The sequence below is a fragment of the Pleurodeles waltl genome, chromosome 4_2, assembly GCF_031143425.1.
Source record: "Pleurodeles waltl isolate 20211129_DDA chromosome 4_2, aPleWal1.hap1.20221129, whole genome shotgun sequence".
Lineage (NCBI taxonomy): Eukaryota > Metazoa > Chordata > Amphibia > Caudata > Salamandridae > Pleurodeles > Pleurodeles waltl.
The window spans coordinates 893164109-893190960 of NC_090443.1; the positions used below are offsets into that span (position 1 = coordinate 893164109).

Sequence of the window (26852 nt, forward strand, 5' to 3'; positions counted from 1 at the left end):
ACTGAAAAGCGTCTCAAAGGGAGAAAGCAGAAAGCTGCAAGAGTGAGGGGGCAAGGGAGTGGCTGTAAATTGACTAAAGAGGCCCGAGATGGCTTCAGGATTGCGCTGCCTCGGTATTTAGTGCTGGCACATTTAATTGCAGCAGCCGCGTATTTAAGAGGAGGGCTTTGGGCACCGACATGTTACTTTTACAAATTAAACACTGCTGTAGATTACTAGTTAAGGGCCTGATTTTGAATTTGGATACTCTTTCACAAACGTGATAGATATCCCGTCCGCCTTATTAAGATCCCATTATAGCCTAAGGAGAACCCAAAGTAAGCATAAACTACTGGCCAGAGAGGCTAGACATGCAGCTTGATAGTGGGCTGTGTCAACTGTGGTCGAAAGCTGGGAGCAAAAAGGGAATTGGTTTGCAATATCAGAGGGATTAAGTTCCTAAACAAATTGGGGATATATTGACCACATAAGAGTGGTCTGGGGAAGATCCTGGCTTTCATAAAGTTCAAGGTTTTTTTTTCACTTTCTAGTGAGTACACGAGAGAGGGGTATAGGGGAGATCACTTAAGCAGTAGACAGAAAATGAAAGCTATTTGTTCAGGCATAGCACTTGCAGCTACGTTGGACTAGACACACATAGATGGGATCTAGTGACAGCAGTAACCCCAAGTCTACGAGCAAGAGGGTCACAGGGGTCAGGGCAAATTGGAACGCGAAGAGGTATAGTGGATGAACTGAGAAAAAGTATGATGTGGAACATCAACGACCTTAGCAGATATTTTAAAAGAAATGGTACACCCCAGTTTAAGAAAACATGGTATTTCAATTGCAGCGTTGGGAATGACACACGAGTCTGGAGACGAAACAGGGAAACTTCGGGAAAATGGCATGGGAACGTATTTGCAACAAATCATTTGACTGACCCAAGAATGGTGTTGACCTGGGTAGTGCAAGGGATCACCCTTCCAAAGGGAGACTGGGAACACATTGGTTAAGACCTTGGTCAGCTCTAGTTAGTGGTTGGATTTGGGACATGAGGGAGTGGGCTGTGCTAACAAAAGTTCAAATGAAGACGACAAGACAAATTGAACAAGCATTTACACTGCAATGGGTCTCGTGTTTACTCGCGTTAAAGCTAATAGCGTTGTAATTTCCTAACCAGGCTTTTCTTGCCACATAAACTGAGAAGCAAAACAGTTATACATAAGTGAGCTGACGGCCGCCATGAGCGCAAAGCAAACACACAAAAGGAAACAGAAGTTCGCTCGCAGTGAAACGTATTGGCAAAAGTGCAATTATCCCTGTAACCGGCAAAAGTGCAATTATCCATGGAACGGGGTCGATGTCATGCAAAGCACTCGACTACTGCCCAGTGAGATCGCGCTGACTACGAAATACAGGGAAAAAGTAGCGCAGAAACCAGACGGAAAACATGGAGCCTCGTATGTTTTCAGTAATTGTCCGGTGCGCTCGAGGCAGGCTAAACACCGGAAAAGGAATGACATGTGCATGCCTTTCACTATTGAAATCAAGTGATTTTTAAAAAGCAAGCCCACGAACCAACCAATGGGTGTGGTTACAAGCCCGTAGAGAGTTAACAACAGGGACAGAGTGCTTTGTGCTCGACCCTAAAAATGACTCGTGCACCGATATTATGGGATAAAAGAAAGTAGTTCTGGTGAAGCAGGCTGGTAGAGTAAGTTTAAACGCATCAATAAGTTAGCAGGACTATTGGGACCTTGATGGAGATTGTAAATATTCGACCATCGCTGGTCGCGAAATAACACATTGAAAACTCATTGGTGTGGTGACTGCGTCTCCTGCGCACAATTTTTATCTTTTTATGACAAATGTTGTATGCTGTTGTTTAGGTAGTTTTAAGAAAACCAATAGATATATATTTAAAATGAGAAAAACACAATTTATCTGTACAGAACATTGATGGTGCTCAACAGCACTAACTGTTGTGCAAAGTTACAATCTATAATATGGTGCTAAATTGTACATTGAGTTAAATTAGCATCCAGGCAGTTATGCAATCAAGAGCATGTTTTTAGAAAGAGGTATTCGTAGTAGTTTACAAACATGCTTTAAAGCGCACAGTGAATATTGACTGCTGCTTCCTGTTCCACGTGAATTGTAGAGAGCCAAAGGAAAGTAGACCGGTGGCAAGCAAAGTGGTGAGGAATCGAAAATGTAGTCGCCCAGGTTGGGACGTATGTTGGTTTGAGATGCTTTGGGAAGAATGCAGACGTTCTTCATAAAGTAGTCATCTATTACTTGGAGCGAGGTCTGCATTCTTTCATTTACACAAAGCACGATGCTTAAGTGGCTCCCAGTTTTATTGTGATCAACAAAGTAAAAGAGCAGTAATAAACCACTGTACTTGAGGAGAAGTCTGGGCCTATTGGAATTTCTCTGGAAAGCATGTAGAATGGAATAGAATGTGATTGCAATTGGCAGAGGCTGCTTTTCAGTGTTCTAATCACTCTTTATGTGACATTCCATTTCGTTTTTGATATTATTTTGAGGTTTGGGGGATGAACAAGAGTGAATCTATACTTTGTGGCGAGGGCAAAATGCTGCTTGTAGCTTGAGAGCAGAGGGCACAGTGCCACATTTATTGGAAGGCTAAAAGTACAATGGTGGTAGAGCTGCATTAAGTGGCATTTCCGTATGCCGGTTTGGCTGGGGTGATCCCAACCAGAAGTGTGACTCAAGCCCCTGCGGTGCAAGTGGGCCCCCAATCCTACAGGGGTCCCCAACCCTTCAGGGACCCCTTGTTCGGATGATCTGTGAGATGTGGAAGACACAGGAGCACCTCCCCCCAGCCCACCCCCCACTCCCATCTCAGTGCTGTGGAGCCCCATCATTCTGCGTTTCGCCACTGAACCCGACCCCTGGACCCTGCAGATTTGATGATTTGGGAAGGGGAGTACAGCATATGCCTGTGATTTCAAAACTGTATACTGCTGTCACAGCATGGCTGCCACATGAGCTCTAATTCCAGCAACGTGTCAGCTAACGCAAAGACCACCCTTCCCTCACCCCACTCCCAATAACCTGTAGGCACATCCGTGGACTTACTTTCCATGTTGACATTTGTTTATGTAGCTCTCCAGGGAAATAGGTCCATTTGCATTAACTCATGGAAATATCTATTTGTGGCCGCCTTGCCCATACATTCACTTAGATGAATGCTGTACCTCCGTGTCAAATCACCAGGCTGTATTGGTGGCGGGGGCGGGAGGGGCACAGACTTCACCACACTTCCTCTGTGCTTTTGGGTGACTGACTAAGATACAGAGTCGGTGGGTCAGGCGGGGACTGACACACCCGTGCTCAGAGACGACACCTCCACCCTGTCCGAAGAACCTTTTTAGCATGAATCCGAGCCCAGCTAATCAGCTGGAAAGTGAGGGTCTTAATTATGCATGTGCAGGTCACTGCAAGTATTAAGAGGCCGCCATATTTCGAAGCCCCAATTAATAATTCAGAAGGCGAAAACAGGTTTCCTTCCTGAGTAACAAACAGCCCTGAAGGCTGAATAAGAGTTCGACTGCATGTAAGATTCACCGGAACCAACTAATAAACATAAGATTAAACTCCGTACTGCACATTCTTGTACCTATAATGTTCACCCATTATGCTTCTTGTTTAGCCAATCTTTCTGTTTTACGTGGTTTGAGTCAGCACACTTTCAAATGAGCTGAATTCGCTTTTCTATCAACGAGCTGGGGCACCAGGCACGTGAGGGCACGTGAAGGAATTGAGCCCGGGTCACAAAGATGTTAGGGGTGAAATGAGACCAATGTCAAATATAGCTGAGGCTTTTCAGAAAATGCAAATTTTATGGGGATGCAACATTTCCATCTGCACCAGGCCCATAACGTGCGTAGTGCAGCAGGCGCATACAAATGTGTACATTGAATTACAAGTTACTCATAAACACGTGAATAAAGCTAGCTTGTTTATTATGCTCCTTCGGGCCACCGTGGCCTGCCTTGGTTCAAACCTTTCTGTTATGAAAGCACAGATCCTCGGTGTATTCTGGTCATATTTAGGCCATTTGGACATATTTCGTCTCATCAATATCAATACCTGCCTCAAGCGGGTATAATTTAGCTTCAATGAATTAACAAGGTTATTTGGGGATTTACTGGATGAAAAGTGTATTTAAATTGCCTGGTTTGGCCCTTCATTGAACTCCCCTTTCCGTAATCAGATGAGGTCGCTTCTCAGACTGTCTTTTTGCTTCCATTTGCAGTGTGAGCTTGCTTAAAGTGTGCGTGAAATGACTTTCTGAAACACATTAATTGTGTCTGTGAGCATTTTGCTCATTTGTATACGAGCAAATCCATAAGCAGGTATAAAAACATTGCGAGTTAGACACACTCATTGATGTCCATTCAACAAAATGTCAGAGGTAGCAGAAGTGAGATCGCTCCTCTGTTTGACCTCTTCCCCTCATGACTTCACGGGAAGAGACGTGCCGTGACCTTTGACCATGATTACATCAAAGGAAGTGATGTCACGTGCCCTTTGAGTCTGTTGGTATTACAGACAGTGCCAACACTGAACTTCGAAAACACACTCACAATAAAAGTGTTAGTGGTGAAATACAGAGAAAAATATCGATGCAGCTAAAACACTGTTTAGTTACCACCCATGTATGAATTAAGGTATTGCAGGGGTGCAAACACGATAGACCAGCATTAAGGCAGTTATAGGCCAGTAGTAGAGCCGTCACACACTAAAGTACAGCCTCAAATGTCCTGGCACTACCATCAGTTGCTTAGGCGGAATCCTAGTCTCAGATGCTCAATTTCAGCATCATAAAAGCATGTGCTGGCTCGCGCCATTTTATAACTAGTGTGCACTCAGATTACATGCATGATCAGGTCATACAGTGGGGAAAATCCTGTGGGCTCTTGACCCTAACAAATGAGGGCTTGCTTCGCAAAGGTAAACTTACACTTTTGTAGAAGTTTGCGATTGTTTGCTATTCACAAAGGTATTTTGTGAGTAGTAGTCAAGATATTACACGTAAAATACCTTTGTGAATAGCAAACAATCGTAAACTTACACATAGGTGTAAGTTTACCTTTTGGAATCATGCCTTCAGTGTGTGCTCAGGAACCGGTGTGTGTGTGTGTGTTCTAGTGACATCATGCTTAGTTTGGTGATTGATTCAATTACAATAGCTATAGAGACAAAATATTTTGAGAATTATAATAGTTTGGTTTTATATACTCTACAGATATTTTGCATGTGCAAAGCACACTCCGCAAACTAAATTGCCTGCTGTGGATTTATTAATTACAGTGGTGTAATGGGAGAAATGCTGAGACTTCTGTCTAGTATTTACATCCGTGACTGCATGACTCTCACACAGGTTTTTGTCATCAGCATTCAACTTGGTGAGCTATTGTTCCACCCATAAACGTCTAGACATTTTACAGAATGCAGCCTAGAAAGCGTGCATGGACCCCGAAATGAGTGATCCATTAGTAATGGACACAAGCTTTTAGATTTCAAATGTTTACAATGATATCATTATAGGCTGCTGATTTCGCACATGCTGAACCCAAATCCAAGTGCAAAGTGCTGTAGGTGTCGGCACCCAACTGTAGGTTTTATTGTGGACATGCCCATGGGGTAGCATTTCCTCAACCTTGATAAGAATATGAGACAGAGCTGTGGCAACAATGCCACTAGTGGCCCTACTGGGCAGTGTGCAAGACATCCCAAAGACAGTCAGAAGAGTGGCTGCCATTTCATGACTCCTAGCTAATCAAAGAGTAACTATGTTATGGCTGCACAAAGAAGCACAGTGGATTGGAAATGTGGTGGTGTGCGATGAAGGTGCGGGGGCAATGTTATACTCCACCCCAGCATACCTTGTCCCCAAGATATCTGGGACCCTCTCGTAAACTACTTGGCCAAGATGGATGAAAACAAGCATTCAGAATTGCTCAAAACATAGCATAATGTTATGCATTGGAACTTGTATCCTCGTCAATATGTACTGGCTCAAAGTGTTGGGGCTTCCGGAAGTTGCATATATACTGAGCTTTACTTTATAGTGAATGATGCATTGTGTTCTTTCTGCATGTTTTTTGTTGGTAATGAGCAATCAACTTTACAGTAATTATACACCTTGTTCTGATGTAAAAGTGTTTTTATTAAATTGCTCATGTGAATGTGTTTTTTCTTCTTTTTCACTTTGTATTGCTATGTTGGTTACTGTTCTAACACTTCTGAAATATAAATAAATAAGACAAGCTGTGACGCACGTTTTCTTTCCCGAAATCTAACATTATTCAGATGGCCCCTTATGATCCTTAGCTGGTCACCTTTCAGTGGCTTATTGCTGTATTAAAGCATTCAACTGACACTAATGAAGTGAAACGTTTGCACACACTTGATGTTAGTTTGTGTTAAAATGTCAAAAGGTGAATGTTATAGCCAGTTTATCAGGTATTCACTAAGCATGTTTAAGATTGCATCTCATGACTGTAGTTGTCATTTTCGATAATGTTTGGATGAATGGATGTTGGCTGAGACCTTATGTTGGCTCTTTTTTTGTTCCAGATGAGTGGCAAACACGGTGGGTCGAATCAAAGCATAAATCAGATTATGGTAAATTTCGACTCACTGCGGGGAAGTTCTTTGGAGATGAAGAAAAGGATAAAGGTAAGCCAATATTACCAGTAAATGCATACTCATGTTTGAGTATGTGCATCTTTATATTATTTGTTCAGAGAGAAAAAAGGAAATGTGTATGGAGAGACAGCAGCCACGGTCGAGTGAGGGAGTCAGAGAGACTGATTGTAAAAGCACACTAACTCCAATCACTCAGTGTGATGTATTACTGTAGAGTTTACAGCCCAGCATTCATACACATCAGAGGCACCACACTTTCTGGTGTACTCTTCGAAGCTACCATGTGACCCCACCCAGACCAGTCACAGTTATTGACTGAGGCGAGCTGCTGCTTCTCTCAAAAGTCATGAGATTCTCCAAAAGGTCCTGAAATTCTCAACACTGCTTGATCAAGGATAACCTCCATCATCATTGAATGAAGCCTCCAAACTGGATCCTTCAGCGGGTTCGTTCTCCAGGGAAGTAGATTTGGAGAATCAGTCCAAAGTTCCTGAAGATCCAGAAACCATTGTTGCACACTTATCAGCCAGGTTATCAGGCTCAAATTAGCTCTCTTCCATCTAACTTGCCTTCAGAATCCTGGGAATCACTGGAAAGGGTGGTATTTAGAGCCCCCCTCGCCCACCACAGGAGAGTATCCATACCACTGACTTTGAGTCAGCCCACCTAGCATAAAACCTCCACATTTGTCTAGTCATCTTAGATGCAAAACAATCTGCCTGGCATTTGACCCAAACTTCCAGTACTGTATCCAGAAATGTGTATCCAGCTTCCATTTGCTGCCTTGCAACCAATAATGTCAGTTCTAACCCGCAGTGTCTTTCCTGTGACCCAGTTGGTACTCTGCCACCACAGACATCTGCTGACAGAGGCAATATGCCTAAACTCCTTTGCACGTTTCAGCTGTTAGAATACCTCACTGCAGACATGTTATCCATCTGAAGAAAGACACAATAACAGACACTTCCCCACTGATGAGCTGGCAAATGATGTGCATCAGCAGTTTGCACACTGACACCGTCCTCCATATGACATCTCCCCGAAGAGTCTCTTGATCCTTGCTTGGCATTGGACTGTATCATCAGTTCTTGTGCTCTCCCAAAAGTGGCACACCCTTTCCAGGCATCTATATGAGGTAGGCGCAAGTGAAGCTCTGTGCCAGTGACCTGAGAAATAGGCACCAACTCTGCAGATTATTACTGTGAATTCACATTTAATTATGAAAAGACGACTCAGCAAGCATGCTGTTCTAAAGTAAAGCTGAGTTAATTCAAAAGAAGACACTCCAGCCACCACAGCACAACCTTCAGCTTTCCCCTCACATAACAAGTTCTGTTCTTTCAATAATAACATCCTCATATAGAACCTTTCATTGTACATGAGACACTGAAAACTACAGACTTGAGATAAAAGGAATATGCCACCAGAACCCTTTTCTGAGATGCTGGATCTTCAATCTTAAAATGTTCTTTAATGTGAAGGTCACGGAAGGATGTTTTTAATGGATGAAGAGAACAGGCCAACTATCTTGGTCAAACCCTTCAGGGAAGTCTGCTTTCTTCAACAGTGACATTCAGATGTGTATTTTGATGGCAAGCATCATGTTGGTTGGGAGCTAAAATATCAATTGCATATAATCCACTTTGATTCCAAAACTCTGTTTAGGGCCAGGGTCGCAAACAAAGGATTTCTTCCAATTGATGGTAAACCTCAAATCTTGGAGAATGCCAATCAGAATTGCTGCCTGTTACACCAAACGTTCCATATTCAGTACCATTAAAAGTCAAATTGTCCAAGTATATACCCCTTTTGCTATTAGCAATGCCTCCTCTAACTTCAGAAACTTCTAAAATAAAAATATCATGGGATGCGGGTTACCTGAACATCGTACTGAATAACTCTCAAATCTGACCAGGCATATGAACTGAAGAAACTTACATTGAGGCTTCCAAATGGGGACTGACAGGTAGATGTCCTTCTGACCCAGACAGCATTTTTCTGGTGGCAAATGCCTCCACAATTCTGGACATCTTCTTAATGAAAGGATCCCCACTGAGGAAATCCTGTGCCACTAGACCCAACTTTCATTGTCATCTTTTCTTGCTGAGGAGTATACTCTGATGCTAGCTAAGGGTCCAGGAACTGGGGAGGCTCTTCTTGGGGATCATGGACTCACTCCAGCAGAGGCTAGCTGGGCTCCGGCAGGTTCAGATGCAGGACCAGGCAGGTCCAGCTGCTGCAGGTCAGATGGACCGTTACAGGGAGGCCTTTGAAGCTTGTTGTGTCCCTGTAGCTCACACAGGATGTCAGCCAGCTGAACTTGGAATCACTCATGTTAGCCTGGGATGAAAGTAAGCAGGTCCAGTCTTCCTTCTCAGACAGCAGGGCAGTCCTCAGGCAACAGGGTAGTCCTTGTTCTGTAACATTCATAGGTCCAGTAGTGATGATTTCTGATGAGTAGCTCTGGAGGTCGAATATTTATACCTGGTGCCAGCCTTTGGTGGGGACTCCATGTCCTAACTCCACATCTGGTTCTAGAAAGTTCTTCCCCTTCCCCTGTCAAGGCTCCAAACTGTCTAGGGGTGACAAAAGGCAGACAGGCCTGGTATCAGATTATTTTGTTGGTGCAGGATGCCAAGCCAAGCCCTTTGAAGAGTAGGTGCCCAGCCATCCTACTTGGACGGCCCATTCTGTCCACATCTAAGCCCTCTTTGTCTCACTGCCTGGAAGAAATGCAGAAACCCGAACAGCAGAACCATTCACCATCAGGTGACTCAAGGACACTGCAAAAGCCACAAATTATTGGGACAAGAAAATACTAACTTTCTAAACATGGCTTTTTCAGAATTGTGACTTAAAATGTGACTTCACAATTTAAGAGGGTTTTAATTAAAAATTAATCTGAGTGTAAACATCATATTTCTATCTGCTCCTAATCCAAAGTTATCACTTGTTAAACGCAATAAGATAATCCAGTGATAGTCAATGGGAGAGATAGCCCTTGCAGCAATAAAAAATGACTTTAGAAGTTGTTTATTGCCAGGACATGCACAACATAAGCACACATGTCCTACTTTTTAAATACAATGCTCCCTGCCCTATGAGCCTTTTGGGCCCACCTTAGGGTGACTTATATATGATAAAAAGAAAGGTATAGGCCTGGCAAAAATTTCATTTTGCCAGGTCAAAATGGCAATTTAAAACTGTACAGTAGGCTTGCAGTGACAGGCCTGAGATATGTATTAAAAGACTACTGTAATGGGTTGCACAATGGGTGCTACAAGACCGACTTACAAGCAGGGTTGGCTTTAGCACCTGGTGCCCCATGTGGCAATCTTTTTTGGTGTCTCCCACTCCATGACCCCCTTCTACATGACCCTCCAACAGTGCCTTTCACCTCTCCATAGCCCCTCTCTCAAATGTATTTCATTTGTTTTATAGTGCTGCTCATACTAGTGTTGGGTGTCAGACCACTTTACTTCACACACACATTATACAGAGACAGTGAATCATGCATGTGTAAATCAGTCTGTCTATAGGAAATGCTACATAAAACAATGAGGATTACAGGTGCAGGAATCAAACGTCATCCATCCTTGGAGGCAGTATATTTTGAGAGTGTTTGGTCCGGAGAAGGACAAACTCTAGATATAAAACATACCACAGTGGTTGGGGTTGGCTTTACTAATAAAAATGTATTCTACCTAAAATAACCCTTTTCAGCAACATTAGGATAATGAAAGACTGGGAAAACATAAGGTTCCAACCCTATTCCTTGCTGTTTGCAAGAAGCTCTTACTTGACAAGTCATAGGTCACTGTGCTAAATTAGGATTGTAACTGCAAGTAACAAAATGATCTTTATGACAAAATCAGTAACTTACTGAGCTATCCTCATAAAATTCAGTTCTGTGATTTGCATGTTACAGGTTCTTGGCAGCAGGCACATTAACCCTCTGTGTTACATTATAATGAATCAGAACTGCCACTAGATAATACACCACCTCTATCTAGCAGGAACATTAATCACCAGTTATCTTGACGTTTTTATTGTTGCCTGAAAACTGTCCAACACACAAGGAACTTTGCATCTGGTGCTTTAAAGCCATATGTCCTTACTAAACACAGTGCCCCCCCCTCCAAAGTCAGCCCCAGGTGCGGCTGCATCCACCGCCCTGCTTACAAGTGAATGAAATGTGCTTATTAGGTCTAGTCAAATTGTACTATGTTGGAAGGAGCGAGCACAAGCACTTTAGCACAAGTTAGCAGTGGTAAAGTACATGATCCTAATGCCAACAAAAATTAATTCAGCAAAACAGGAAGAGTGAAAGCAAAAGGTTTTGGGAAATACAGCACCAAGGATGTCAGGGCCAACAAAAAACAAAAAAACTTAACTTAAAATACTGTTCCACACATTTAACCTACTATTTGGATTACATGGTGTCTCTGCCTCTTCTTTTAGTTTCTTTAGATTAAAGTCAGCATGGCAGTCACAAGGCAAGACACATACTTAATTCCCTTATTCACCCACTACAGAAGAATCACTCAAAAGAAAACTCTTGAGGACTGCCATGGCCACAAAGAAGCAGTCACAAGTCTGCAAAGTGCTCACGGGCATCCGCGATCACTGTCCACTTGAGCACTTTTAAGTTGCTTCCCTCAAAGACATGCTCTTGCCCTAACCACTCTTGCCTCAGCTGCTGCCACCCAAACCACTGCTGTAATAGAACAACGGGCGTCAGAAAATGGCACAAGGAGCTGGGGCCGAGTGAGGAGCAGATGGCTGACTCATTACCTTGGATTCATAATCTCCTCTTCAACATATTCTTTAAAGTACTTTCTAGCATTTCTTCCTTGAAAATGACAAGCACATTAAGACTCTATTGACTAACCTATTAAATATAGGTTTGACTTCTCATTTATTGTCAATTCTATTCTAACACACTCATTGCTTCTTCTCCAGCTTTGTGAATACTATACCAAATCCTTAATATCTGTGGATATATTTTGGCCTTAATTCCAATTAGGCCTGATTCCAATTAATAGCTTCTATTGGTTTCTCCTTTCTCATTTCCGTTAGCCTTCTCCAGGAAAAAACTCCATACCTTCCATCCTACTTATCAACTCTGAGTATGAGTACTTAATTCCATAAAGTAGAATGGGGGGAATTTGATTCCATTTAACAGAGGTGCAGGGATCTTAATACCATAAATTTGCTTAAAATTGTCCAATCACTCATTACCCATATTAGACAGCAAACTATGGACGTCCTTGGCTACCTCCACAAACTTGGTTCTTTGTTTCTCCTCATGAAGTTTCCATTAATCTCTATTTTTAGATCCAGTCATGAAACATTTTATTTTACAGTGTTGTGTTGCAAATATCATTATTTTAATTTGTTCCATTATAATGTTCAGCTTTAATTGTGTGATATATGAACACAGTACAAACCATTTCCTTTGCTATCCAATTTGATATAAAGACACTTCAATCAAATTCCTTTTGCTTCAGTCTTTATTCTTTCATCTCTACTGCCTCAGCAACAGTTCTCCACACAGCTGCTCTTCTAGCTCCTCAACGTTCTACTGTCAACTCCAGCCCAATAACTGTCAGACTCTACCATTCTAAGGGGAAGGGGAGGTGGAACATACTACTTCTATCGGTGTAAATATTAAACTCCTATTAGGATAAACTTATTTATATAGAACAATATATATATAGCTTATTTAATTAAAACTGCGATACAACACATCTTCCCTTCTAACAAAACTAGAAATAGTACAGTCATCTGCTATCATTAATTACAGTTCATTATACTCAAGTAGTAATCTCGTAATCTTTATGCCAAACAGGAGGTTTAATTCGTCGGCTATATGTTCTTTTCTCATAACCTCCTTCATTGCGATTCTGTGGAACTTCCTGACTTCCTTCCGCTTCCTCAGGATTGCTTTCAGTCTTTTCTACACCCGGTGGCTGTTTGACGATCCTATCCATGCTCCAACACTGTCCATTCTCTAATACAACTACATTTCTTTTTACTTTGGCAATATTGAATGGGCCCATAAACTTGGTGTCTCTCACATTTGACCTCATTCCCTTCAATGGATTTTTAACATACACTCTGTCCCCTACCACCCACTGTTGTTGTTTCGTACCATGTTTCTTATCATACATTCTTCTGTATTTATCTTGGTGCAGAGATAATTTAAGTTTGATATGAGGGGTTGCAGGTTCACTCTTCTCTCCTCCACCTAACCATGAGGGAAAGAATTTTGTGCTTGGTTTTCTGCCTTTTAGCGCAGAAAACGGGGAAACTTTAGTGATTAAATTTGGAGTTGTATGGTATGCCCATAACATGTCTCTGATAGCATTTTCCACACTCAAATGATTAACACTAGCTAACTGTATGCATTCCTTGATCATACGATTGGTTCTCTCAATCAGACCATTTGCCCTTGGGCAATACAAAGCTGTAGTGAGGTGATTTATGCTGAGAGATGCAAGGAAGTCTTTCATTGCTAAAGAAGTCAACTGAACCCCATTATCAGTAATAAGGGTAGCTGGTATGCCCTCAACAGCAAACACATCCTTGAGGAAATTTATCACCGATTCAGTTGTGATTTGGTTAACTAATTTTGCATTTATCCAATGCGAGTGGTAGTCAATTAATACTAAGGCAAAGCGTTTGACTACTCCTGTCATGTTGATTGGCCCAATGATATCTAATGCCAGTTTGGACCAAGGTTTGATATGAGGGGTTGCGATACAACACAATTTATGGTAAGGGTTAATTTTAGTTCAAAAACTGAAAATGAAAACAACAGCCACATCAGACATCACCGACTGCAGAAACATCCGTTTTCTGCACATATCAAGAATCTTTTAATGTAATAGTTTAAAAGTATAATATCACCAGCATACATTAAACAGGATAGTTTTTAATCTTCCAACTTTGGGGAAAAAAAGCACACCCTATCAAAAACCCTAGGCAAATCCAAGAAATATAAAGAAAAAAAAAAAAGCCAGCACAATCTCCTGCTTGTATCCATTATATACTGCCTAATCTGAAGTATATGTATTTGACTTATCTAACAGTAAACGTCTTAACAAACATATAGGAATGTTTAATTTTCTTAATGCTGTAGTGGCAAGGCCCCATCTACCTCATCGAAGACGCTGCTAATATTTATAAATGAAACACATAGCCTTTGTGGCCTTGTATTCACATGTTTATCATTATTGTCAATGCCTTTAACTAGAGTAGAGCCTCCCTTCATAAAGCCTACTTGTTCTACTGGGATGAAACCAAAACGACCAACCTAACTTTGTTATTTTATTAGTAATAGTTTTGTAAACAATTTGTCCAGTTGCACCAAGTAAAGCTACCAATTTGTAACTCCTTGGTGAATTACCAGGATTACTTTCCAGGAAGCAAGTATTATGCAGTGGAGCCAAATATGATAAAATATTTGCTTTAAAATGTAGGCCTACTGTGCTTAACTAGTACCATTTGGATACTGTTATGCCTTTGAACCCTTTTAGGTTTTAAATATTCTGCTGTTTTCTTTTTTTTTTTATAAAGAGATTTTTTATTGTTTTGTAATAGACGGTAAAATAATAGTACAGCATATACAAATAATATGAAAACAACTGGTGCTCGAACACAATCAACCCAGTTCCCGGACAGAACTCAGTGTGCAATATCTGTGTGTCAAGATGGTAGTCAATAAACTGGTCTCAGTCTCTTAAGGAAGGACATAGGCAGTAGAAGAAGAATAGGGAGAGGGAATCTTCCCACCATCTCCTTTGGTAAAGGCACCACTCCTCCAATTGCACGGCTGTTTTGAGCTAGTCGTATGTCATGGCCTCCCACTTCCCCCACACTTTGTCATATTTATTTGGGTACCCCTTGGCCTCATACACAAGCCTCTCGCACTGTGCACACCAGTCCACTCCATGTCTCCTTTTACTCAGAGTCGGTGCTGCTCCGGCTTTCCAGTCCACCATTATGTCTCTCTTTGCCACCAGACATGCCACTCCCACAAAACTCTGGTCCGCCCTCCTCAATCCCACATCCCCCATGACCCCTAGTAGAAGTGGTAGTGGGGCCACCTCTATGTCCTCACGCAGAGCCCTGGAGATCTCTCTCATGACTGCCTTCCAGTAAGTCCCTATAACTGGGCATGTCCATACCATATGGAAGAAGTTAGCATTTGGGTTGGAACACCGGGGACAGTCAACTGTGGGTCGGAGGCCTGCTGTGTGTAATTTTGCAGGTGTAAGGCATGCTGTGTGTAGATAGAGGGCTTGCAGAAGACAGAATCGGGTGGCCATCATTAGAGTCCGAGGTGCCATCAAAGCCTCTCTCCATTCCTCTTCCTCCATTGGTCTCACCCAGTCCGCCCACCTGTGACGAAGTCCCTCAAGGGAACATGAGGTATTGGTTATCAGTGAGCGGTAGATCTGGGAAACACCTCCTCTGCCTAGATTTCCCATTAGCACCTTCGCTTCCATGGGGCTGTACTCAGGAATGTGTTCTCCCGCTCGTGTGTGCACTAGCAAAGCATGGCGAAGCTGGAGGTGTTTGTGGAACTGTGTCCTGTTTAGTGAGAAGAGTCCCTGAAGCTCCTCGAAGGACCTCATATGTGATCCCCCCCAGACGTCTCCCAGTGTGGAGATTCCTATGTTGTCCCACCTCTGGAACCATTCCAGCCCCGCAACCTCTGCGAGTAATTTTCCATGCCATAGCGGAGTTTGTTGGGTTATGCGACCCAACCAGCCCGACACCTTCTGGTCTGCGCGCCACCCCAGCATGATTACGTTAGTCACGTCTGAGATAATCCGGGGGATCAGGCAACCATAAAGAGCATCGAATACCCCGGGGTACCCCAGTGTGGGGAGCTCCAGTCGGTATGCGGGGTCTGTCCAACTGCCTCCCACCCAGTCGTTAATTACAAGCAAGTGCATTGCAAGGTGATAGTAGTAAACATTAGACATTCCCAACCCTCCGTCATAGACGTCTCGTTGACAAGTAATAAGTGCCAGCCTAGGCGGGTACCGCTCCACAAGAACTGGCGTGCCACTGAGTCTATTTCTTTGAACCATTTCTTGGGGATTGGGTATGGGAAGTTCTGCAGTAAATAAAGGAGCCTAGGGAGGACCATCATTTTATAGAGGGCTATTCTCCCAAGCAGATTGAGGGGTAGGGTTTGCCAACGTTGAAGATCGTCCTTGACTCTTGTAGTAAGTGGTGTAACGTTAAGTTCCCATGCTAGTTCTGGAATGAGGGCAACGTAGACTCCCAGGTATTTTAAACTATTTCGACTGATGGGGATGTTATGTTGCCAGTCAATACAGTCCCTCGTGGGGTGTAGAGGAACTAGTAAAGATTTGTGGGGGTTTAAAATTAGGCCGGAGGCCTCTCAGAAGAGGTCCAGAATCTGTAAGATATGTAGGCCACTTGTGGCCGGGTTAGCAATGTATAGGAGAACGTCATCAGCGTAAAGCGCCACTTGGTCCTCCGGTCCTGCGGGCCAAGACCATCCCTCAATCAGAGGGTCCTCACGCAGCAGTTTCGCCAAGGGCTCTATTACGAGTGCAAAGAGCAGCGGGGCCAAAGGGCATCCCTGACGAGTGCCTCGGCTGATGGGAAACGGGTCGGAGACCACTCCATTCACCTGCACCCTAGCCGTTGGGTTAGAGTATAGTAGCCCCACTAAGCTTCGGAACTTGGGACCAATTCCGTTACTCCGCAGGACACGATCAAGGTAGGACCAGTCCACGGTATCGAAGGCTTTTTCAAAATCGAGTAGGAGTAGGGGCAAGGGGGATCGGGTCAAGACCCCGCGGTGCGCCAGGGCCAAGTGCAGCCGCCTGATACAATGTCTAGTGCTTCAGGAGGGCATGAAGCTGCATTGATCCGGGTGAATCAATGACCGGAGCGCTGTTTTCAACCTGGAGGCAAGAATTGAAGACAGTGTTTTAATTTCGGTATTCAGGAGGGAGATGGGCCGGTAATACGAACAGCGCCGTGACGGAGGTTGAGTCTTGGGGATTACCACAATTGTGGCTTGTTCGATTTCTGAGGGGAACTGACCGTTGCTTTGTGCTTCGTCATACATGTTGAGTAGGTGAGGACCTAGGATGTCGCTACATCTACTGTACAATTCGGCTGGGAAGCTGTCTGGGCCCGGAGTCTTACCTGATGCTAGGGTGGCTATTGCACCGGTAACTTCTACCAAACTTATAGCCTCTTCTAAGCTATCTCATACTACCTGAGGAATTTTGGGGAAGGTAATGTCGTTGAGGAGGGGGGACTCCCTCTCTGCCAGTGGTCGGGGGCTCTTCTCATATAATTGTGCGTAATAGGAAGAAAAACTTTGCGCAATCTCTCTAGGTGTCTTGGAAAGAGATCCCCTATCGTCTGTGATCTCTGAGATGATCCTGTTAGGCATAGGCCGTGTAGCTAGCCAATGTAAGAGTTTCCCATTTTTGTCCCTGCAGCCATACACTCGGGCTGTCGACGGCCTCCAAATGTGTTTCGCGGACTCCAACACCAAATGTTTAATCTCCTCACGCACCTTGATGAGTTGCCGCATGCAGGGGACCGAGGGAGACGTGGAGTGCCAGCACTCAAGGCATAGTGCGCGGGCCTCCAGGTCTGTTACCTGGGAGTTTTGTGCACGTTCACGCACGCGAAGGAGATGTTTGGCGTGCCCTCTAAGGGTAGCTTAACATGCGGCCCAGACTGTACCCAGGGACTGCACCGATCCCAGTTGAAAGTATTGTGTAAGATGGTTTCCAACTGCTAGTTTGAATTCGTCGTCTTGAAGATACCATGCGTTCAAACGCCACATTGGACGATGGGTGGGATCCGTGCTGCCTAAGCGGACTTGTACTGGTGCATGGTCGGAGATTCCGCGAGGTAGGATCTCGGTCCCCGTGACATTGGCAACGTCTAGCGCAGGTGCGAACACGAGATCAATTCTGGCATGCGTCCTATGGGCTGCTGAGGTGTGTGTGTACTGTCTTGTTCTGAGGTGCCAGGTTCTCCAAACCTCGTACAGGCCGAGGCTTTCGGCCCAGCTGCACAGGGTCGTTGCTTGGCCGGATCGGCCGGCGTTAATGTCGCCCGATACAGCTAGTCCAGGATCTAGGATGCCATTGAAGTCTCCTCCTATTAGTGTAGTACCCTGGGGGAGTCCAGCCACAACCTGACAAAGGGAAGTTAGGAAAGCATCTAACCCGGTTGGAGGGGCGTATGCACAGATTAAGTGGTAGCCCGTGTAGCGACCCGGACACTGCAACATATCTACCCTGTGGGTCGATCTGTGTGGCTGTAATCACCATGGGCAGTGAATGATGAAGTAGGATAGCCACTCCCCTGGAGCCCATAGAGAAGCCTGAGTTGTAAACCTTATCATACCCTCCCCTCGCAAGCATGAGGCACCTAGTCCCAAGGAGGTGTGTCTCGTGTAGTAAGACCACTGAGGGGGTGTATCTGTGAAGAGTACTATATACAGCCGACCTCTTAATCTTGCCTAGGAGGCCGTTCACGTTCCATGAGAGTATCTGTGTCAGTGAGGGCCACACGTGGAGTGTGCAGGTGTGTCAAGGTGACGAGTGTCTGTTATTGGGCACAAGGACAACCGCTTCGAGCAATAAAATAAGAAAACAAAACAGTAAAGGAAACTTACAAAGACATTATTGTTTATCCCCAACGTAAACTTTTCACCCCCCAACCAACCCCCGCCCAATACTTCAACCCAGGAAGCATCTGTCGCCCAAGTATCCAATCTAAACAATACAGCCAAGAGGACTGACGTTGGAGTGGAGTGGTGGACCCCTCCATTAAGACGGATCATCTGCAATTTATAGACGGAAGTCTAAGCCAGGTACGATAGGTAGCGGGCAGGTCGCTGGTTTTTGGGTAAGGATCAGTCTGTATACGCCGGCTTTGTGCGGTGTTGATTTGGAGTAGATCATGTTTATTTCGTCAGCCGAGCGTCGGAGACTGGCTCAGGCGGTCACTGTCCATCACATGTGCCGGATCTGGGTCATCCGGGGCACCCACAGGGATCTCCTCGGACCCGGGGCCAGGACCACGGCCCTCGCTCTCGCACGTAGGATCCCCGGTGCCCCTCCGTCCCCCATGCCTAGATCTAGTGCGCCTTTGGCCCCTCCGCTGTGCCATCCGGGAGGGAGGTCCGTCTCCGGGGGAGCCCCCAGCCAGACCAGGGGGGCCCCTCCGAGATCCGACACCCTCCTCGGTCAACCAGTCCCACGCCTCCTCCAGAGATTCGAAAAAATACGTCTTTCCGTCCATAAGGACTTTTAGGCGCGCAGGGAAAAGGAGCGTATAGGAAAGTTGCATGGCCCTGAGCTTTTGTTTAACGTGTTCGTAAGACCGGCGCCGGGTCTGGACTTCACGGGTGTCGTCTGGGAATATCAGGATCTTGTGGTTTTCTCAGTGGAGGTCAACCGAACGTCTGGCCTCCTTGAGGACGTTATCTCTAGCTTTAAAGTTTAGCAATCGGTCTCCTGGGACCACCCGGGGGGGGGGGGGGGGTCGAGGGGCTAGAGCTCTGTGAGCGCGTTCAACTGCAAACCAGGCTGAGAGAGCTTGGTCTGGCATCCAAGACCTGATCCAGCGCTCAAGGAATTCAGAGGCTTTATTGTCTTCTGCTCCCTCCGGGAATCCCACAAAGCATAGGTTATTGCATCTTGAGTGGTTTTCTGCATCTTCGGCGCGTCGGTGTAGCTCGCCGGTTCGGGTTTGCAATTGGGCCACTTTGGTTCTGAGGTCGGCCAGTTCATCTTTGGCATGGGAGACACGGCTCTCCACTTCTGTGATCCGACCCACTCCTTTCCTGAGGTCTTGTCTGATGAGGCCCATGTCATCTCGTACCTCTCCTATCTTAGTCTCTACGGCCAGCTGCGATGATTGAATAGCCTGAAGGATTGCATTCACCCCGTCCGGCATGGGGCCCCCGGAGGTAACATCTCCGTCGCCTCGAGGGGTCGCCAAGGTGGTAAACTGATCAATTTTCTGCTGAGAGGCCGGTGGCTGTCTATTTGCTCTGTCCTTCCCCATCTCTCCTCTAAGATGCTGGTTTTAGCTCTTTATATCACGCGGAGTTTTAGGTTAGGCTCTAGTCACCCCACGGTCTCAGATGGCTTTAAATCCAGAACGGATATCTCCAGGGGCACAGCCTCAGCGGCCAGCCCGGACACCTCAGGCAGGGCGATTAGTCTGAACGTCTGCACATTAGGTAGCTGCCTGCGGGTGTATTCCCTTCGGGCAGTCCCCCCCCGGAGCAGGGCGGCCTTCAACTGACCACGCTCAGTCGATGTCTAAGCGTCTCAAGCCAGCACTGCCGGGTATCTCTCACCTTCAGGAACCTCCGCAGGTAGTCGTTTCTCCCAGAGGGTCTTCGGGGACAGGAAGGACACGCCCGTCAACCTCTCTGGCCCCCGTCCCACGATGCTCGGTTTGGTACTCCTCACCTCACCTTCTGCTCTTGCACTGCCGTATCGTGGTCCCCTCCTCGGGCCCCGTTCTCGTCCCGAGTTTAGAAGCGGCCCGGGGGTTCAGTTCCTCCCTTGTCCTCCGGCACAGAGTATCCGTGGCGTCTGATGTTAGTAAAGAACACGGAGGGGGGAGGGGGGACTAGCAGCGGCAATGGGGCGGCACTCGATCTCCAGGCAGTCCATCTCTTCTCTGGGAGGTAGCCCAGGGACGGCACCCCAAGGGGTCCGGCGCCGCTACTGCGGGTTCACACCCGCAGTAATCTAGTTCACTGGACTCCCTCGTCCAATTGTATTGGGGGACCGGAGTCTAGTTCTTCCCCTTCCCTCTAGTGCAGAGCCTCCGTGGCGCTGCGTGCTGGCAGGAGAAAACAAGGGGCAGGGTGGGGTCCAGCAGCAGTAATGAGGTGGACCCACACCCAACACGGTTCACCACTGCTGTCAGGGGCCCCTCGGCGCGAGCGCCCCAATGAGTCTGGTGCCACCTTCGCGAATCTGGCACTCGCTGCAGCCCTGTTTGCCGGTCCCCGCTCCCCGCTCCCACGGGGATCAGCCCGTCTGGTGTGTTTAAGCGCCAGGCCACTGTGGCAGTGGCGTGGTGCAGGGCAGGCCCCAGAGTCAAGGGTCGCCGTCCAGGCCCGGGCCGCCCCTCCAGACAGCCACCGGATTTCAGCAAGGAGGGCCCGGCGTTACTCCTGTAAGGCCCAAGACCAAGCGGTCCAGCGATCTCCACTCACAAAGCGACGGGCCGATGGGGCCCATTAAGATTTTAGGCCAATCCGGCACCGATTGGCCCGTTCCTCCACTTGCGCGGCCCAGGGGTCACTCACCAAGCCCGAGGCCGCCGCCTCTGCACCCAGGTCACAGGCTCCATCGGTCTCTTCGATCCATGGGGAGAGAGACCCGCGAAAGCCGGGGCTCCCCTCCACTCGCTGCCGCCGCCGCCTATGTCACTCGCACCGCGACCCTCGCGCCGGGTCTCAACACCGGGCCTCTCTGGCATCCCCGCTACTGCCGTCTCCTAGCGCGTCCGATCCAGGACTCAGCACTACTTTCGGGGACTGCGGCAGGGAGCCACGATCTGCGCTGCCATCTTGATCACAGGTTCGTGCGGCCCACACCGGGACCTGGGCACCGGCGCTTCTCCCTCTTCGACGTCACGGGGTCTCTGGTGGGCAGGGAGCACATAGGGTTGTCGGATGTGCGTTACAGGGTGGGAACAGGGTCGGCTTCCTCTGGCGGATGACGGAGGGGTGCAGAACACTCTCAGAGTGCGACCGCCATCTTGACGCCCGATGCCACGCCCGAATATTCTGCTATTTTCTTAACCTCTGCCTCATCTGCAATTGATTTAACTAATTTAAATTCTAACTCTGCTTGTGACAACTTAACAATATTTATATTACCTGTTTCCCTACTCTGAATAGCCAGATCGAGGCCCTGTGTATTGTTTTCAAGTTGCAGAATTGGTGGGAATAATTGGTTTGAAAACCAATCCCCAGCTGCAAGTGCAACAGATTCACAAAAACATTCTAAATCATTTCACTGCAAACTGCCAAGCATATGCCTCTGAGCTATGCTTTTCTAATTTAATTAATATCTGATATTGTTGCCTAAATAACTTCCTTTCATAAAGCCCAAAAGTGATTCACTCTAACTAAATGATTTAAGTCTCCTTTCACCCTAAATTCTAGTACTGTGATTTTTTTTATTCCGACTTTCCAAGGATAATGCTATTATTCATAACAAAAAATATTCATGGTTATATGACGCTTCTCCATAACTGAAGCTGTCCTTAGGCCGGTGGTATGCCCTCAATACAGAGGCTTCTGGAGTGCATTCTATGTGTATGTCTGTTATTTTGTTTATGAACGCCACTACTCTCTCCCAAAAATATGTTAATTTGGTGCAGCATCATACATTAAAGCTTCTCAAAGGTTTCTATCTATTTGTGTAGTGACCCTCAAGATCATCCTGGGGAAGAAATGGGGGTCTGCATGGAAAACCCTCTTCCAAGCTGCTTGTTCCCCTTCTCTTTTGGCAACCGTCACTGTTTGCTCTTGCTCCTTTCTTCTCCAGGGGCAGATCTCTTGCTCAAGCCGTCTTGTGCCCCTTATACCAACCGACTGAACAGGATTGTTTCTGCACTGAAAGGAGGTCCAGCCTCTCATGAATCAGCCCTAGAACCTCAGACCTTCACTGACTAGTCCACAAACGACTTAAGCAATTTCATGCAATGTGGGGATCTGGACACTAGGACCCCTCCTTCTCCGCCCTCATCAGAGATGGTGAGGGCCCTGCTGCTGATGTAACACCCATGCCAGTCTGTCTCATTACCAAGTTAAAGCTACTATCAAATCACAGCCTTAAAATCCCAAACCCGATTCTGGAAATGTCTACCCCTAGCCATTACAGGCAGGATTGCCCTCACGAAAATGATCACCTTCCCACGGCTACTATATTATTTGGTTAAGGTACCAGTCTATCAAACACGTTCCCTTTTTCGGGGGTTGAACTAGATGCTCAGGAAATTGCTTTGGGATGAAAAATGACGCCACATAGCCCTTTGCAAACTACAGTTGCCGGTGGGGGTGCGGCCTCTTGGGAGCCCCCTCGTTCAAATCCTACTATCTTGCCGCCGAGCTTAAATGGGTGCCACATTCGCAAACAGGTAAGAACCTTTATGAAACCAGTATGGAAGAAGGTCCTCTACCCTATGACATTATCCGTCAGCTCCTGCTGACATTTGTCAAGCTGCACGGCTCTTGGTCCCTGCATGTCTGGGTAGCCTGGAAATGCCTCACCTGGATTTTCCAACTGATGCTCCAAACATTGGTTAGTCAAAATTCCCTGGGTTATTCACGGCAGACAATCTCACAATCTGGCACGACAAATCTATGGTCACAGTGAGCTCCTTTTTTGAGGACCACCAACTGCTCACATTTGACCAGCTCCATCAAGATTACAAAATCTCCCTGGGTCAGTTCCTCCTACACAAACAGTTACTAGCTACATGTCGACTGCAATGGCATGCAGTGGACGAGGAACCGCCCCCCACTCCATTCTACACAAACTACACACTATGAGTGCTGGGTGTCCCTTGATTACATGGTTCTTTAAAGCCACCAGAGAACACGTGGGAGTTTCATTAGCGCCTCTTCGCCAGACGTGGGAATAAGATCTTGCATGCCCCCTCCGTGAATCTGAGTAGAATAAGGCCCTGGATTCCCAACATACTATCTTATGGTGCAAAAGCATACAATATGGTTCTCCACAGGGCCTATCTCACACCAACCAGACTGAATCGTATCTTCCCCAAAGTACACCTCATATGCTCCAGATGTCAATCCTTTGTAGCCGATCTCCAACATATGCTGTTTTCCTGCTCCTCCCTCACACATTATTGGCACACTATACACGACATCCTGGCCACAATTACTGAACTAACCACTCTGAACACATGGGAGGTGAATGCCCTGGGGATCTACAAGTACATTACTAATCACATATTGCAAGAAAGAAAGATTTGCGAACCTGGTCATGCTGCTGGACAAGCGAACCCTCACAATGCGTTGAAAGGGCAGCTAACCTTTAGCTGACTCCCAATGGCAGAGGGCACTCCATCGATTGGGAGAAGCTGAAAGTGTAGTTCTTCACTACACAGAAGCCAGTTGGCTGCACAAAAGACCTATAGCGGCTACCTGGGACATTATGCTCACCCAGTTTCCAGAATGGATTTGCAAAGAGGCCCCCTGCGGCTTACAGGGCCCACAACGCAGGCCCTAGCCCTCCTTGACCCCCCGGCTCTTCCTGTTTATCTACAGTGCAACACAGCACAGTTCTTCAATGACACCCTCTTAGAAGCAAGCACAGCACCACAAGCAAAGGCTCTAGATGCCACCATACGTGCTACACCCCCTACTCCTATGAAAATTCCTCTCAGTTCACACTTGTGCTTTCTTTAAGCTGGACCCCTTCGCCCACAGTCCCTCTTTCTTCTCCTGCCCCCCACCTTCTGGGTCTCATAGAGGTATGCATCCTCCACTACCCAGCTTGTGAGGCCTCTACTCATTTCAAGTCATCGCTACATAACATTGAGTGAACACTTCCTTCTATTGGAACTGATGTCATCCATGGTGTTAATGCTCAATTGTGTTTTCCCGCACATTATTTGAATACTAGCGCAGGGAATAGTTGGTGTTTAAGCCTCCTACACTAAGGCCCTCATTACGAGGCTGGTGGTCATGAGACCACCAGCCTTGCCGTGGTGGTCCTTCTGCTGCGGAGCTGTCAGTAAGGACCGTCACATTAAGAGTTGTGAATCTTGGCAGACGCCAAGCCTCCACAACCCCGCCTGGCTTGCCGGTGCGGCCGCACTGCAGCGGTCGGCGGGGAGAACCTCCAACCCAACGGCAGACCTCAGCCTGCCGTCCGGATTATGAGGTTGCACACTGCCAGGCTTTCCGTGGTAGTCACCCCGCCACAAAAACCCTAACGGTTCCACACCCGGCGATAGGAATCTTTATTCCTGTCGCCAGCACACACAAACACACACCTACACATCCCCCACACACTCAAACCCCCACCTCTTCATGCTCGCATGCATTGACATACACACACACACACAAACACATGCAGCACACAAATACATGCACTCATACACCCCCACTCACTCAAATTCATCCACACAGACACCCCCATACACGTGCATTCATCCAGAGACACCCACATACATGCGCACAAAGACACACACACACATTCACATTCACTCACAGACATGCACGCATTCAGCACCCCCCTCTGCAAACACACACCCAGACACACAGACCCCTCCCCCATTGGAATGCCCACTTACCTTCTCAGTCGAGGGGGACATCTGGGAGGGAAGGGGTCCTTGCGGTCTTCCCTCGCTGCCACCACCACGCCAGCAGGACTCCGACAAGCCATATTACGGCTTGTAATACGGCGAGCGGAGTCCTGCTGGTGTGGTGGTGCCTGCGAGGGAACCACCTCTGCAGCACCGACCACACCACCAACATAACTGCTGGCTGCTTTCCGCCTCAATAATGGCAGAAAGCAGCCAACACTCGTATTATGGCAGTCTGCTGACCGCCAGCACTGCCGGTCGTCTGGCGAGTTGGGCTTTGGCAGTCAGTGAAATTGACCGCCAAAGTCCAAATGAGGGCATAAACGTCTAATACGTGTCTTTATAAATTGTCTATGCCACTCAAGATACGTTCATTGTAACTGTGTTCCTGCAATGACACTGTAATCCACGGTAAAGTAACAAATAAGAAAAAAACCTCAATAAAAAGAGTTTGAAAAAAATCACTGCTTTGCAGTGCACATTCTTACTTTATGTCACAGTAGACAAACTCTCTTTATTAATCATGCACTAAAATATTTTGTCGAAGGACTAATGCATCCACATTTTAAAACTGGAAATATTCACATTGCTGCTGATTAGAGTAAAATGAATTCCGGGGTAAATGTAATAAATACATTGTTAAAGTGATGCAACGTGGATTCCCTGAAAGAATGACATAAATGGGGTGACATTGTTAAAGTTCTTGTTATACTTTTAAAAATTATATTGCCTTTATTTTGGTTAGATCAGAAGCTTGTTGATGTACATCATGCAGCAAAATTATTAATACAGTTACTCTCGTTGTTAATTATCAATTGAAGATCCAGATGTCAATAGAAAAAAATGAGCTGAGATAATGTTAGAATTTGTTTTTCAATTCATATGATGGCTTACTAAAGTGAGAGAGCCTATCTTCATTACTGTGCCAATGTTCAGCATTGGTCACTAGGTCACAATTGTTCATTTACTTTCTGCCTTGAGACAAAACAGCAAGATCTACTTACACTTTGAATAACTAATCAAAATTAAAATAGTTATGGCTGTTAGGGGGACAGTAGCACAGTTTTATGTGGATTGGGTCTCTCTGGGTCTCAAATCCGGTAGTAATTAAAAACGGACCTTGAAGGTTGCTGTTGGGTTGTATATTCAAGTCCTTAACTTTTCTGGCAAATAACACTGATATATTTCTTAACAATTAATGTTACAAATATTAATGTAATTCATGTCAGCCATTTAGTTTCTATTTATATTTTGCATGTCTTCCTAAATCGTGCATTCCCTTGAGTGCTTGCTATTTCCAGGATGTTGTGTTTATGTATTTTTTAGTGTTGTTAGGGCAGAGCTTGCCGTGCTCAAAGATAGCTGCACTGTAATATTTGTCAGCTAACTGGCTTACTATCCTGCACAATCTTGCTGCTCACCTCCGTGTACTCCTACTCACAATTGTTCACCTGGGCCCCCTCGGGCTTAATCTGGCACTGGGATCCCCCAAGTGGAGATGCTGTATGCCTGGCTCCCTGGTGATTAATTGGGGAGTCAGTGTGGGAGCCGTGGCACAGTGGCAGTCCCTGTCGGACCCAGTTGGTTGATCCGAGGCCCAAGACCATTCTACCTAGCAGCTGGGACGGGGGTCAAGATAGATGCTCTGACGTTCCGCATGGATCGTATTACGGAACGCTTGGACAAGCACGCCAAGTGTCTGAACATGGCGGAACGGAGGTCGAAAATAAGCAATTTTCCACAGCTACTGATTAGAAAATGATTGAAAAGCTACTCTCCACCCTCCTAGCCAA

At 46.2% G+C, this 26852-nt stretch overlaps 1 protein-coding gene across 1 annotated transcript in view; it reads left to right on the forward strand.

The window, feature by feature from the left end:
- Positions 1–26852, forward strand: part of LOC138293454 (calreticulin-like) — a 114454-nt gene that overhangs the window by 15732 nt on the left and 71870 nt on the right. The window contains exon 2 of the mRNA XM_069232683.1: positions 6595–6696. Within this exon, the coding sequence (XP_069088784.1) occupies positions 6595–6696 (102 nt within the window). The remainder of the gene's footprint in view (positions 1–6594; positions 6697–26852) is intronic.